General features: G+C 40.5%; 1 protein-coding gene across 2 annotated transcripts; it reads left to right on the forward strand.

Annotated features, from left to right (window-relative positions):
• The first annotated feature begins 1673 nt into the window (after nucleotides 1–1673).
• RWDD3 (RWD domain containing 3) lies at nucleotides 1674–8902 on the forward strand. Of its 2 annotated transcripts, none has more exons than XM_084527858.1 (4): nucleotides 1674–1873; nucleotides 7083–7567; nucleotides 8271–8386; nucleotides 8485–8902. In XM_084527858.1, exons 1-4 carry the CDS (start codon nucleotides 1789–1791, stop codon nucleotides 8597–8599), a joined length of 801 nt encoding a protein of 266 aa, XP_084383984.1. In that variant the 5' UTR covers nucleotides 1674–1788; the 3' UTR covers nucleotides 8600–8902. The 2 variants fall into 2 exon arrangements, with proteins under 2 accessions (XP_084383984.1, XP_084383983.1); XM_084527857.1 differs by lacking the exon at nucleotides 1674–1873 and adding an exon at nucleotides 1898–2379.
• The last annotated feature ends 4497 nt before the right edge of the window (nucleotides 8903–13399 follow it).

The following is a 13399-nucleotide window of genomic DNA, read 5'->3' on the forward strand; positions in this document are numbered from 1 at the left end:
GGTCATAATTATTGTAATCGGAAAGGAAAAGATACCACTTCTGCAAATAACACTGGGGAGAATAATCTTATTGATCTATGAAAGGTTGCATTCTGTTTGCTTTGTCAGACAAAGTGGAAAATACTGGTATCAGCGGTATTTATGTCAGGATGCTGGAGGTATTTTAATATAGGTTAACTCTAAAAAGTGAGATTTTTTTGAACTTTATTTGCCATGTGTTGATGGGAAAGCAGCCATTTAGAGACATGAATATAGCTGATGTTTTTCTATCAAACACTACAATGTTTCAATGTTTGAAGAAAAAAAAAAGAAGTGAGAAAATAGATCTTGACTTCCAATTTAATAATAATGGAATATGAAGGCCAGATTGTAACTGTAGAAGTTCATTTCAAATTTAAATATTTAGCATTTTCACTAGTCTGCGAATACAAGAAAATTTATTACATTAAGATGGAATTTAGATCTTTGACATGAAGCTGATATTTTCATAGTGTGAAAAATATCAAGCTGACATTATACTGTCTCATTTGATGACTTCCAAATGTCAGAGTGCAGTAACTTATTCATAGGGACCTCTATGTCTTGTGATAGTGTCAATTTAAAAGACATTTACACTGACTTTTTTTTTATTTAAACATGTAAAATGGAATATGCAAAGTGAATGAGGAGAAGGGGGAAAGACCAGGGGCAAGAAAGTTCTCAATAATAGAATAAGGCACTTTTAAGGCTAATTTTCACGAAGCCTTCTGGCAGCTGCATGGACTGCTGCCTCACAGGACTTCTGACAGCTCCGGTCTTATTCCTGTTCGCATTATTTCACTTGTTCCCAGCTCAGCACTCCGGTATTTCTTGGTATTTCAACAGAACATATGGCATTAAAAATAGAATGATATACTTTCCTGAAAAAAATAAGCCCCTCCTCATCCCTTGATTTTAAAAGTGATTTGTAATAAATAAACTTCAGTGATGTATGCCCACTGCTGTCTAATCTTTCAGCCTCCTGTTGCTTTTCCAGTTGGGGAGTCTTACAATATGGAAAATGTTGAATAATACCTCTTTGAGGTGATTAGACCTGTGCATTATAAAATTGCCTGTAGAAGACCTCAGTCAAGAGACCACTGGAAGGACCATAAAGCCACCATAGTTGACTCCAAGAAGCACAAATTTAACATTCTTTGTATACAGACAGAGCTGATGTGCTCATATTTGTACATGCATGTCAGTATCCATCAGTTTGGTTTGCGCAGCTACGTGTGGCTGCAGCACGGTTCTGAGGATGTTAATTGTATCACAACTGTGTGCTGCGTTGAAGAAATGTGGCTGTGGAGGCCAGCTCCATGCTGCTGCATGGCCTCAGCAGAAGGGTCGGGCCGCACGTGTTCACGCAGCACGGTGCGTTCACGCAGCACGGCTCCATTTAACGCATCCAGCACGGGCCAGGAATCGTCGTGCCAATTTCTACACCCAGGCACAGTGCTTTTAACAAAACACCGCTGAGAATCGCGCTGGGGCGTTTCGTGCTCCGCGCAGGTCCCGTTTCACACCGCGCTGGGCTGCGCTTGCCGCCAGCTGCAGCCCGTCCTCGCTAACCCCGAGGCAGCCATTTTGTGGCGGCGCTGCCCGCCGGGCGCCCCTTCCTCCTTCCCCTCGGCCCCCGCCTCGCCCCGGAACCGAGGGCACCGGCCCGGCCCCGCTCCCCCCGCCCCGCGGGGCAACCGCAGGCCAGGCCGGGCCGCGGCGCTGCCCCCTGCCGGCGTCGGGGCCGCCTCCCTGCGGGCGGGCGCGGCCATGTCGGGGCAGGCGCTGGAGGAGCTCTCGGCGCTCGCCGCCATCTACTGCGAGCCGGACGCCTGCGAGGTGCTGGCGGTCTCAGGTGACGGCGGCGGCGCCGGCTGCGGTCCCGCTCGGGGCGCTTTCCCCGGCCCGGCCCCGGGAGGAGGCGCTGCGGGGCCGCTGCCCACCCCCTGCCCACCCCCGGCGTGCCTGCAGGGGCGATGCCCGCCGCGCAGCGCCCCGGCGCTCTGGGTGCGGGCTGTGCAGGGGCGCTGCGGGTGTGCCCTGGGTGGGAAGGAGAGAGCGGCGCCCTGCTTGCTGCCGCCCGCTCCTGGCTGCGGGGCGGGGCGGTGGGAGCGCAGCGGCTGCAGGATCCGTGGCTCCGCGTTGTCTGCGCCAGCCTTGGCTTGGCGGCCATTGCGCAGAGCACGGATTGTAGAGGTGAATTGTGGCAGTCGGTGCTGCTGCAGTGCCGAGGTGCCCCGTCAGCAAGGGGCAGGACAGCTCAGTCGGTCCGATGTGCTCCCACAGCTACTGCCGGGGTCAGGCAGGCAGTGCCAGGCAGGATGTGCGGGCAGTGCGTGTCTGTGCCCAGAGTGCGGTTAGGTTTTGCTCAGTTCCTACCAGAGATGTGACACCTCTCCTGTACACTTTTGGTGATTCTGTATAATATGTAGCTTCCCTGGTGTCACGGGTGCTGCTGTAGCATGCTGCCCAGCTCCACAACCTGGCAGGGGCTCCCTGCCAGGTGCACTGCAAAGAGGTTACCAGGGGAAGGCTGGTAAAACCTGATTGAATGTCCTGCCTTGACATCTTGTCTGCCTATGTACTCAGCCCCAAAGTACTGAGATTGACAAAGACACACTTTTTGTTTCTTCTTCTGTGAGAATGGCTGAGCACTGGCAGGGGTTGTGGCATTTCCCTCTTGGAGCTCTGCCTGTGGCCCCTGGCCCTGCCTGAGCAGGCACATGGGCAAGGTGACCTCCAGAGGGCCCTGCCACCTCGGCCCGTCTGTAAAAACTGCTTTGGGGTGAGATTGCACGTGGCTCTCTTTAAGTGACTCACCTGAAATGGTTACTAAGAAATTCATTGAATAAACCCCAAACTTTCCTTTTAAAATAGTTGTAGAAATAGATTCTCAGAAAACAACAGGTAGCTATTTGAAAAGAGAACGTGTAGACAGCCTCAGAGGGCTGAAGACATCAGTGTCTGCATGGAGAACAATTAACTGGGGTAATCTAAAAGTAGAATTGTTTTGTGTCTAGATCTGCGACACACCTCTTGCTCTAGCATAGGCAGGTAGTTCTGATATTTTTTCAAGTGGTATTTAAAATATGATTGATGAAATGTTTCAATTGAGTTTTATTTTCTTAAAAGTCATAAAGTTCAGCAATGTTTTTTTCAGGCATCATTTGAAAATACAGTATCCAGGCTTAACAGATGTTCATTAAAAAAAAAAAAAGTAATCATATCTCAGCATTGCATATGCATGTCTGTTTCTCCGAGTCTGTTAGAAAAATATATGCACATCTTTCTCTGTGCTTCATATATAGCAAAATGTTTTTGTGTTAAGTTACCAGGACATAAAAGGCTTAGAAGCCTTCCTGGGACATGAAGTGATGTGCTATGAGTGCACATGGGAACAGGTTGTATTTATATTGGCCACATTCTCATGATGTTTTAGAATCATGTATATCTGGCTTATTGCCATTGTTTTCTGCTGGAATTGAGAGTATCATTTACAGTATTGATTGTTGGTAATTTTCTTACTTTGGGAATTTACTTCTCTTTTAATTTGCTACAAAATCCCTAAGTTAGTATAAAATAAAGTTTTGCTATATTCACTAGCTTGTTTGCTTTGTCTCTTCAAACTGTGTAAATTGTCATTGACAAACAGTGCACAGAGGTAACTTCCAGTAAGACTGTTATGTTCTGCTAACCCTAATATATAAAGAATAATTTGCATGTAGATCCACAGGATCAAAAAGGAGGCCACTGGGGATTTATGGTTTTGAGGAATGTAAGAAAATGCTTTTGCAGATCTCTGGGTATGCTAAAAACTTCAGCTTCCCAGAATTTAATGGTGAACTATTCAGAATGTAAAATATGTTTTTATCCAAACCAATGTGTTGATGAATTTAAGTAAACTAATTACAGAGTATCTTTCTTACCTTACGTATCTATTTAGAAAGATTAGTGTTACAGATAGAAATTCATAATTTATTTGTTAATCCGTTCTCTTCTGGTTTGCTCACCCAGTTTGCTATAAAAATATATTTATATATTCTAAGCTTGTACTTTAATAGGTGCCATTTTCTGAATTTAAAAATAGACCGCATGTGTTGCATAAAATGCCTTTGGGCAGGAGAGGAGGGGGATATCTGTCTGGTTGACATGGAACATAAGAAAAAATCTGAAGTATGCTAGAGCTAAATATACTGATAAGCGTGCCGCTATGGGGGAAAATAGGTTAAAATGTATTGAGTTTAGTCTTATTAGCACATTAAATGCCAGCAGAATGGTCATACCCAACCCTTTATTTTAGGAATAATCACCATTTTGTTGTGAAGGCAACTCAGACCTTGTAGCATGTGCAAACAAAGGAAATATTTCTTTAGAGCCTAGCTACGAAGGACGGCGAGCACTCGCTCTTTGTTCTGCCAGCAGTCTGCAGTGCTGGCGCAGAACATGGATGCTGCGATGCTGAAATAAACTTTACACATTGTAGCCCCACGAACTTTTTGAACCAGTTCTCCTTTTTAAAAGTAAGTCTGCAGCAGATGTAAATGAGAGTGGCTGGGATTTTCACGACGGCTCAGAGTGATACACCTTGGGATGTGAGGCTGTATGGCTGCCTTCAGATTAGTTCATCATCACCGGGAAAGGTGTGAGATTGTTGCAGGTTTACAAATGCGATCAGGGCGGCAGGAGGCCCTTGCCGAAGGGGCAGGTTGGCCTGTCTGGCTATCCCTCAGTTAATTTGAGCTGGTGAGACCTGTTGTGACAAGTCAGTGAAAAAATCCTAGCAGGATTGTCAGAAAGGTAACTTGGTTTTCTGTCGCTGTAATTAAGCTGGCACTAGCGTATTGTTCTTCAGCTCGTCTATGGGCTGTGCATTTCAAAATTTATTGGCAACCCAGCTTAAAACAAGGCGTCTCTTGGGCAGGAACCTGAGGATGTTGGTGGTGTTCAGCCAAACACTGCTTGCTGTCAGCCAGCAGCGTGCGGCCGGACGGAGCGCTCTGCTCTGTCAGGCATGGCGCTCGGCCTGGGGACTGCCCTGGCTCCTGGGCTGCACGGCAGGCTCCTCTTCTTGGGTGTGTGCTTAGGATAATGGCAGAGCAGCTATAATTGCTGGTGCCCAGCAAGGAGCGTTTGCCAGGGCTGTTTCAGCTGAAGGTGGAGGCTGGAGCGGGAAAGCTCGAGGTCCCGGCCTAGCTGCTGCCTGTCAGCAAGGGCTGCCAGGCCGGTGCCCCAGAGACTTGAATCTTTTCCAGGGCTGGTGTGCTTCTCTGGAATAAACTTGCCTTAAAAGCAGCCTGGAATCTTTAGCAGGGTCTTAGAAGGCTGGAGAGCAGCTTCTGCTGGCAAGGAATGAGGCTTTGACCCTTAGTGCCTGGAGGTATGGGCACGGGTGGGCGTAATCTCATTTAATTTGCTGGATTTGCATCTTCTACTTTCAGCACCAGATCTGACTCCACTTACGTAGTGAGGGTCTGTAGTTGTTTGAGGCTTCACTATTGTAATACTAGAGTTTACTTTTTGTTTTTGATGGGTTTGCTTATTTTGTGATGGCTCTGACCTAGAGTGTTCTTCATGTGAACCAAGAAGGAATTTTGGAGACGGACCCTTGGCTAAGCAATCTAAAATACTTTTGTCTGTCCAAGTCACTTTTAGTTTCTTTCACTTATTTAATATGGTTTAAATATAAAATCACAGAGAGTACTGAGGTTGGCTAGCAGTGTCAGCAATGCTAATCAAACATAATTCAACTGACTGTCATGCAAAGGAAGATAAGGTAGGGGGAGAGGAAGGCAAGTCACTTCAAAAGAGCTCCTCGGAAACTCAGCTCTGCTCTAATCTGCTTTTCAAATCTGGCTTCTCCTGCCCTCATAGAATGAATCAACCTGACATTAGCAACCTGACATTAGCCTTTTTCTTTTTTTTTTTTTTTTTTTTAAATAAGAAATGGGGTGGAGTGTTTGGGATGCATCAAAAGGGTGAAGCAAGAACATCTGAAGAAGTTCACCTTTTGTCTATTACCCCCCCCCCTTTTTTTTTCTTTGTTGTAGGTCTTTGTCCCCTCTTTTCACGTTATGAAGTTTTGTATTGTTTTTCTGTGAAACATGTTTTAGTCAAGAAGGACTTTATTGCAGGAATTACTGTACAGAACTTTCATATTGTGTCTTGGAGTATGTGATTTGTCAGGAGAGTGTGGTCTTTTGTCCTTCATGCTACATGCCGTATGTATACTTTTCACACTGAAAATGATTGTATTCTGAAATACACCAAGAACATATTTTCAGTATGTATCTGCATATATATACACATTTTATATATGAATACGCGTATACGTGTATGTGGATGTTTCTAGTATTTCATAGAATCATAGAATATCCCAAGTTGGAAGGGACCCATAATTTAAGGTCATTCAAGGACCCATATTTAAGATCAAATGTACAATAGCAAAGTTTTAATTTTCTCAATCCAAATGTTGTAGATGCAGAGAAGTTGACAGAAAAGAAATAAATAGAGTTTATCTGAAAGTTGTAAGGGACAAAGAATCTATGACTTTTTTCTTTCTATGTCTGTTTTCAGTTTGAGTGGTCATGTCTTCAAAAATACTCAGTATAAGTCTGTTTGCCTTGTGCTGGTGTTGGTGGTAAAAGCCCTACAGATTTTTCTGGGAGCAAAGTTAGGGCACTGCTGAGTCCCTCTATTTTCAGTTGTCCTTGCTACTGCTATTGACCTGCAGAAGCTGACTTAAGTGTTTCTAGGACGATTCTTTATTACTGGCTTGTCTAGACTTTAAAAGAGCCAAGAGGTGTGAATGCTTTATAGAATGTGTTAAATAACTTTCCCTCTAATATGATATGGAAGTGTTTCATTTCAGGATTCCCTGCAAGTACAGCTGGAGGCATTGTTTGCAACCCATCCCCTGTTGTGTCCCCCTTCCCCCCTGAAAACACAATTTTTAATATAGAATGGCAGTCATTGGAGTTGAACTGATAAAGAAAATAGTTGAAAAACGTATGTTATTAAGTTCAATTTTAAGCAAACTATTAATATTTATTTTTTATACTTTCCAGAAACGCATGGAATCACATTTAGAATTCAAATCAACGTGAAAGAACTACTGGATACAGATATACTTTTAAAGCTGTTATTTCATTTGCCAGTTAATTATCCATCAACTCTACCAGAAATTTCTGTTAACTCAGACCAGCTTACAAGGGCCCAGTGTACAGATGTGAAAGATAAATTACTTGAACAAGCAAAGAAACATCTTTCTGAACCCATGGTGCATGAGCTGGTTCTTTGGATACAGGAGAATCTTAAATATGTCATTAAGCAACCAGCAACAGTTTACAATGAAAAAACTACTTTGTCAAAAGCAGAAAGTACAGAAGACGCTATCTGGATGCTCCTTTTGCATTTAGATCACATGAGAGCAAAGGCAAAATACGTCAAAACTGTGGAAAAATGGGCTTCAGATCTAAGGCTGACTGGAAGACTGACGTTCATGGGCAAGATAATATTGATTCTTCTTCAGGGTGACAGGAGCAACATTAAGGTGCAGGAACAATGAATGTTGACTAGTTCTATCGATTTAGTACTGAAACCTGTGTCTGAATATTTTGTGTGTGTTTTTCTAAGATTAACAATTTTGGAAGCAGATTGATCATTAGGAGAGTAGGAAGGCCCTACAACTTTATTCTGTATATAAGAAACAGAAGTTATGTGAGAAAGAAACCAGTGAAGCATGTGGCTTGTATTCCTTTGCTTCCCACTGGAATTATACTCCTCTATTCCCTGTGTTTCCTGAGTGTAACATGCCCAGATTCATTCTCCTCTATTTCTGAAGCACTCCAGAAAATATTCCAGAAAACAGAAAAGTTGTAATGAGAAATTATTAATAGACTATTTGTAGCTCATTCCTAACTGTCTACTTCCATGATATTTAAGCCACCAGGTGTTCCTACTGCACATTTGAACTTGTCTGTCCTTACATTTTCTTGCTGCATCAGGCAGGCCTTTGTGGTGATACTGGAGTAGAATGTTCTTATTTTTCAGACTCAAGTTCTCTGGGTCATTTAAGAATGTGCTCAGCTTCAAGCTGATGAATTGAAACAGGCATACACTTTTTGGAGTTGGTGCTTTCAAAATTTGATTTCTGTGTTCTGAAGAAAGATCTTTGTTTCATATAGATTTTTGAATTTTACTGAACTTCAAAGGTACTAGGTGACATTTAATATTTTGTTCTTTTTGTCACTTAGGAGTACTTGATTCTTCAGAAAACTTCTAAGGTAGATGTGGACTCAAGCGGAAAGAAATGCAAAGAGAAAATGATTAGTGTACTGTGTGAGACAAAAGTACAACCACAGCATAAAAGGTATAATTTAATACTGTTGTGGACAGAAAAGTAACTGAATCGATAATTACATTCTGACAAATCAAGGCATATTCATGAATTTCTCTTGTACAATGTAGGTTTCAGATGTTTGAAGTCAAAGAATATTCAACGCTGGATGAGCTACAAAAGGAATTTGAAGCTGCAGGACTTGCAACTCTCTTCTCTGAGTTTGTGCCTCCTCTCTTAAAGTAAAAATAAAACACTGGACTCTGACCAAAGCAGCAGTCGATTGCAGATGCTGCTGTAAGATGCAAAGACTATTTCGACAAACAAGATTTTCTGGAGAAAAAAAAGAAAGTCTGAAGTATGTATCCTTTTGCAGTAAGGAGAAAGCAACTCATACATTATGAATTGATGATCTTTTGACTTCTATGCATTATAACTTTTTCAAAGGAATGTGGAGTTAATTGTGATATTTGCATGGCAAACATGAAAGACAAGGAGGAAGTCATGTTAAAATAAGTCTTTCAATTAAACTGTTTTTCAGTCCCTGTTTTCAGTGTTTTTTTTTTTTTTTTTTTTTTTTCTTTTGTGATAGTGGTCTTTCATAATGGCCTGCTAGAAAGTATGACTAATTTCACTATGAAAGCTTATATTTTTTTTAAAAGCATAGCAAAACAGATTTGAAGACAAGAGGACAGCATATACTTAATAACCATCAGGTGTTCATCTGCGAACTTTTCCTTCTCTATGTACTTGAATCTATAAATACTGGAGTGTTGATTTCAAGAAAAAGTTTGTGTGATTTTGGGATCTAAACAAAAACTGGAAGTGTCTTTCTGAATGTTACTCTAAAATGTATAAAGCAACTCAAGTGGAGAACTTAAATTGATTAAAATTATGTATATCATCTGAGGTAAAGCCAATTGTATTTTCTTTCATAGTTTACAGATTTCTTTTTGCACTTTGGTTTTACTGACTGCTTATTTAGATATCTTGACTCAATTAAACTGTTAGAGCAGTATATATAGAGAGTTCAGCCTTCTATCTCAAGACGTACGTTAAGTCTTCTGTCATTTAAAAGCTGGTAGGATATAAGTCCCTGTTGAAACTTACCCACCTGTAGCATTTTTTTTTTTTGAGGTCAGTAGCCTCGGCCAGCTTATAAATTTTTTTGTCACTAGTCTATATTTTACTTCAGTGCAGTGTTAAAAATTACATACAGCATTTTTACAAAACATTTTGTGCAAGTTCTGTTTGCTTAGGGAGAGTTGATTGCTGATTTGTTATAATTATTAGTGTCCTCTGGTTTCTGTTTTACCTTATGTCATCCTCTAGCAAGGCTAAATAGATTGTCCAGGAGTAAAAAGTTTGAAGTCATGAGTTTTTCAATAACTAGCAATGGCATTTAATTGGTTTTAGCATATAGCTATACATGTGTTTTACTGCTTTCAAAAACTCACTCCCAGCAGCCAAATGCCTCACATGTTCTGTGTTTACAGAACAGATCTGATCAATTCAGTGTAAATTATGTTCTCTCCATTGTACTAGGGGAAGACCAGTCCTATTTGGTTAGTTCCCAAAGCGTGGTGTGTTATGTACATAATGTAAGATGTTTTTACTTCCAGTTTCATACTCAGACCAAGAGATCATGCCTCTTTCTTTGTGTATACTAGCAAACCAACTAAAGAAAACAAATACGATTTTTTGTTTGTTTTTATTCTTTGAGATATCACATACATAAAGGGGTGTGGCTAGACTGTTTCAAAATTTAAGTTTTTAGAGCTGGGTAATTTTCCCAATATGGAGTGTGTCAAACATGTATGTTGCATGTTTATGCACTGAGGCTTATTTAATGAGACAGTAGCAAAATCTCTTCTTAATGAGCCTTTCATGTGTAGTACATACAACATTTCAGGCACAGCAGAAAACAGCGTGGGTTAAAGAGGTTTTGCAAATCTGTTCTGTATTATTTTGAAATAGTTCCCTGAGAGAAAGGAAGCACAACTTGTATCACTTTAAGAGTATGTGGAAATGAGTTTTTACATTTATAAAGCTGAATAAAACACAAGTATCTTTAAAATATTAAAATAACAAAGATTTTAAATTACAGTTCCCGGAATTCTGTTACTCTGAGTTAAAAGATCTGTGTCGAAAAATTGTGTACTAGTGGAGTAGAAGGCCATGGTAAGATGCAGAGGCTCTCTCCTTACACTATGTGATACATCTGGCAAGGATCAAAACAACAAAAGGCTTAAGCATATACATCAGAAGAAAAAGTAGTTGGTACCTCTCTGCATATCTATATGTTTTAAGCTTTTGCCAGCTGGATTATATGTCCTCAGCCAGATCTTTAAAATCCTCTGGTGTTCTGGAAAGAGAACTGCAAGGTACTTTGGCACAACCTGTATCAACATCTTGGCTGTATAAGTCTAGCTGGGGCTTTATCCAACTTGCATTTAAATCAGTTGAATATTTTTTCTGTTAATTTTGGGAATTGGATGGAATAGTGAACCTAGTCATGTGATCTCAAGTTGTCTTTGCAAAAGTGACTGAGGCATGCAGTTGTTGTGTAGTCCCAAGGTCTGCAGAGTTAGATAATTAATTATTTAATTAAAGACCTTTGTGTGGAGTCTGACTCTGTGTGCTTATTGGCGGGGTGCACTGGGCACAAACCTACAGATACGTTTCAGCCGTCTTTCTTGCAAGTTTAGGCTCACTCTCCAACTTTTTCCTCATTATTGTGAATGCTCCTATAATTAGCTGCCTTAGAAAAGCTGTTTGCAGGGTAAGTGGCTGCCAGTCACACTTGGTTATAAGCTCATATATTTTCTTGAATGTTGTTACCTGATACCTTCTTGGTTAACTGTTTGGACAGAGCTAGCGTTCTGCAACAGCCAATTTGAAACAAAACAAAAATACAAGTGTAAAATGGGTAAGTTGTAGCTCTCTTCTGATCCATGCACCTCATCTTGCCAAATGGAGTTGTTCTAAGGAGCCAGATGATTTCTCTATTTCAGGAGCCATAAAAAGCAATACACAGAATGGAATCATAGTTTCATTATCACAGTTGACTTTGTTACTCACTAACTTTCTTTGGACAAATCAACAAGTCCAGTGCGGTAGAGGCATGCAGTTTTTATGCTTGGTTTGATGTGCTTCAGAAGAATTACAAATCTGATCAGTGTGATACTGTTCAGACAGCAAAGGAGAACATGAAAACTGATGTCAGTCTGATTCTGTCAAAGCAAATGCTTTTGCCTACCCGTCAATCAGTCACTTATTTTGAAGGGTAGGAGATATCTTGTGTTCAGACAAGTAAACAATATTTTTGAAGGTTGTTCTTTTGGAAGGATGTTGCAGCTGTCTGTTAACAGATGGTTTGTTTGCATTTACTGTTAAAAGAGATGGGCAAGCCTGTGAGCCCCTGGGGCACAAAAGTCATCGAAATGCATACGGTAGTGCATGTTCCTCCCTCCAAAGGAAGTGAAGCAGACACAGAAGTACAAAATGCAGGGAAACGAAGCCGAAGCTCCTGAGAATTGTTAGGAGGGCATGTATCAGTGTCTGAAAAGTAAGTGGAGTGTATACAGCTATTGGAGTCAGACAAGGAAAAAGAAATCCACAAACAAACAAAAAATGGTTTAACAAATAAGAAGCTAGCCTTCTTGTGGATATTATATTATAAACAATTCCTTGAACAACATTTTTAGTGAAGCCTTGTCTCCTGTGGACTTGCTAGTATCTAAACAATAGCACTCGTGAAGCCTTTTTCATTGGCAAGTCTGTCAGGATGGTGCTTTCCCAGGTGGGTTTCCCAGTGTCTGATGTTGGTAGCGATCTCTGCATAAATGATTGAAGTATCAGTTGCTTTTTGTTTGCCTGCTCCCTGTTTCCATCAAAGCTGTTGGAACTTCGTTTCATTTGGGTTGTTAACTTCATTTTAGTTGGCATGAGTTGAATTGAAAACTTAAAAAAATTGTAGTATAAATATTCCTGCTTCCTTATGGGCAGCACAGCCACGTAACCATACTTCACTTTGAAAATCAGGCCCCAGTGAAAGCTATTGCAGTAGGACTAACTACTTGAAGATAACTACATTTGTGCAGCGCTTGTAAACTAAGAAACCAAAAGGGCAGCATGAAACCCAAGGTGACGTTTACTATTGCATGTAATATATCAGGTTACATGTAGTACATACATGTATATAAGCTAGTAATGTGGCAGAGTAGTGATGTCTGTGGAAACAAGGACATCTGAGTGCTAGCAGCTTAAATTACTCAGTTCTACCTGAAGTCAGTCTTTCCACAGGCTTTCTAGTCTGTTTTTTTTGTAAGAGTCATTACTGACAGCCATTTCTCCCTTGTGACTGAGATCTGGAGATAAAAGCCTTTATGTCTTTGTAGAGGGAGGAGCAGGAATAAAACTCTGTATTAATTTCTGTATTAATCATTGATATTAATCATTATTTATAGTATTAATACATGCTATTTATAGTTAAGGGTTTTTATTATCTTGAAAAGAAACCCACATGAGCAGCATGTGCTGTGCAGTAGCTGTTCAGTGGAAGTCATGCAAAGTTCCAGATGGGGGAAACACACTTTTAATGGGGGGCATCATCAGTATAGGGAATTTGACAGCTATTTTATTTTATTTTATTTTATTTTATTTTATTTTATTTTATTTTATTTTATTTTATTTTATTTTATTTACCTATTTAGTCTCATTTAAGGTTATGATTCCCTCTTCCCATTTGTTTTTTTATTGTTATGGGGAAGATGGGACACTGTTGAAACTCTTAGGTGAAAATCTTTGAAATAATCGATTAAAAAAACTAGTCAGAAGTAAGTTTAATTATTTTGTAAATAAGGCTAGTTTTTCTGTTTCTGCAGCTTTATCTCATTTTACAATAGTAAGACTGATTGTCTCTTCTTTCTGTGAACGACCCACAAAACCCACCACAATTAGAATAAATTATGCACAGAAGAGCAGTAATAAGCATCAAATAAAATATTTTTCACAATGAAATTTCTTTGTTTGCATTGTTTCTTT

This window comes from Aythya ferina (genome assembly GCF_964211825.1).
Source record: "Aythya ferina genome assembly, chromosome: 8".
Taxonomy (NCBI): domain Eukaryota; kingdom Metazoa; phylum Chordata; class Aves; order Anseriformes; family Anatidae; genus Aythya; species Aythya ferina.

What these genes read in the sequence shown, in the direction of transcription:
- RWDD3 (XM_084527857.1), top strand. Translation starts at nt 1,995, where the DNA reads ATGCCCGCCGCGCAGCGCCCCGGCGCTCTGGGTGCGGGCTGTGCAGGG. An exon ending in TGTGCCCAGAGTGCGGTTAG is followed by an intron (nt 2,380 to 7,082) that starts GTTTTGCTCAGT and finishes TATACTTTCCAG; the next exon opens with AAACGCATGGAATCACATTT. An exon ending in GTGACAGGAGCAACATTAAG is followed by an intron (nt 7,568 to 8,270) that starts GTGCAGGAACAA and finishes TTTGTCACTTAG; the next exon opens with GAGTACTTGATTCTTCAGAA.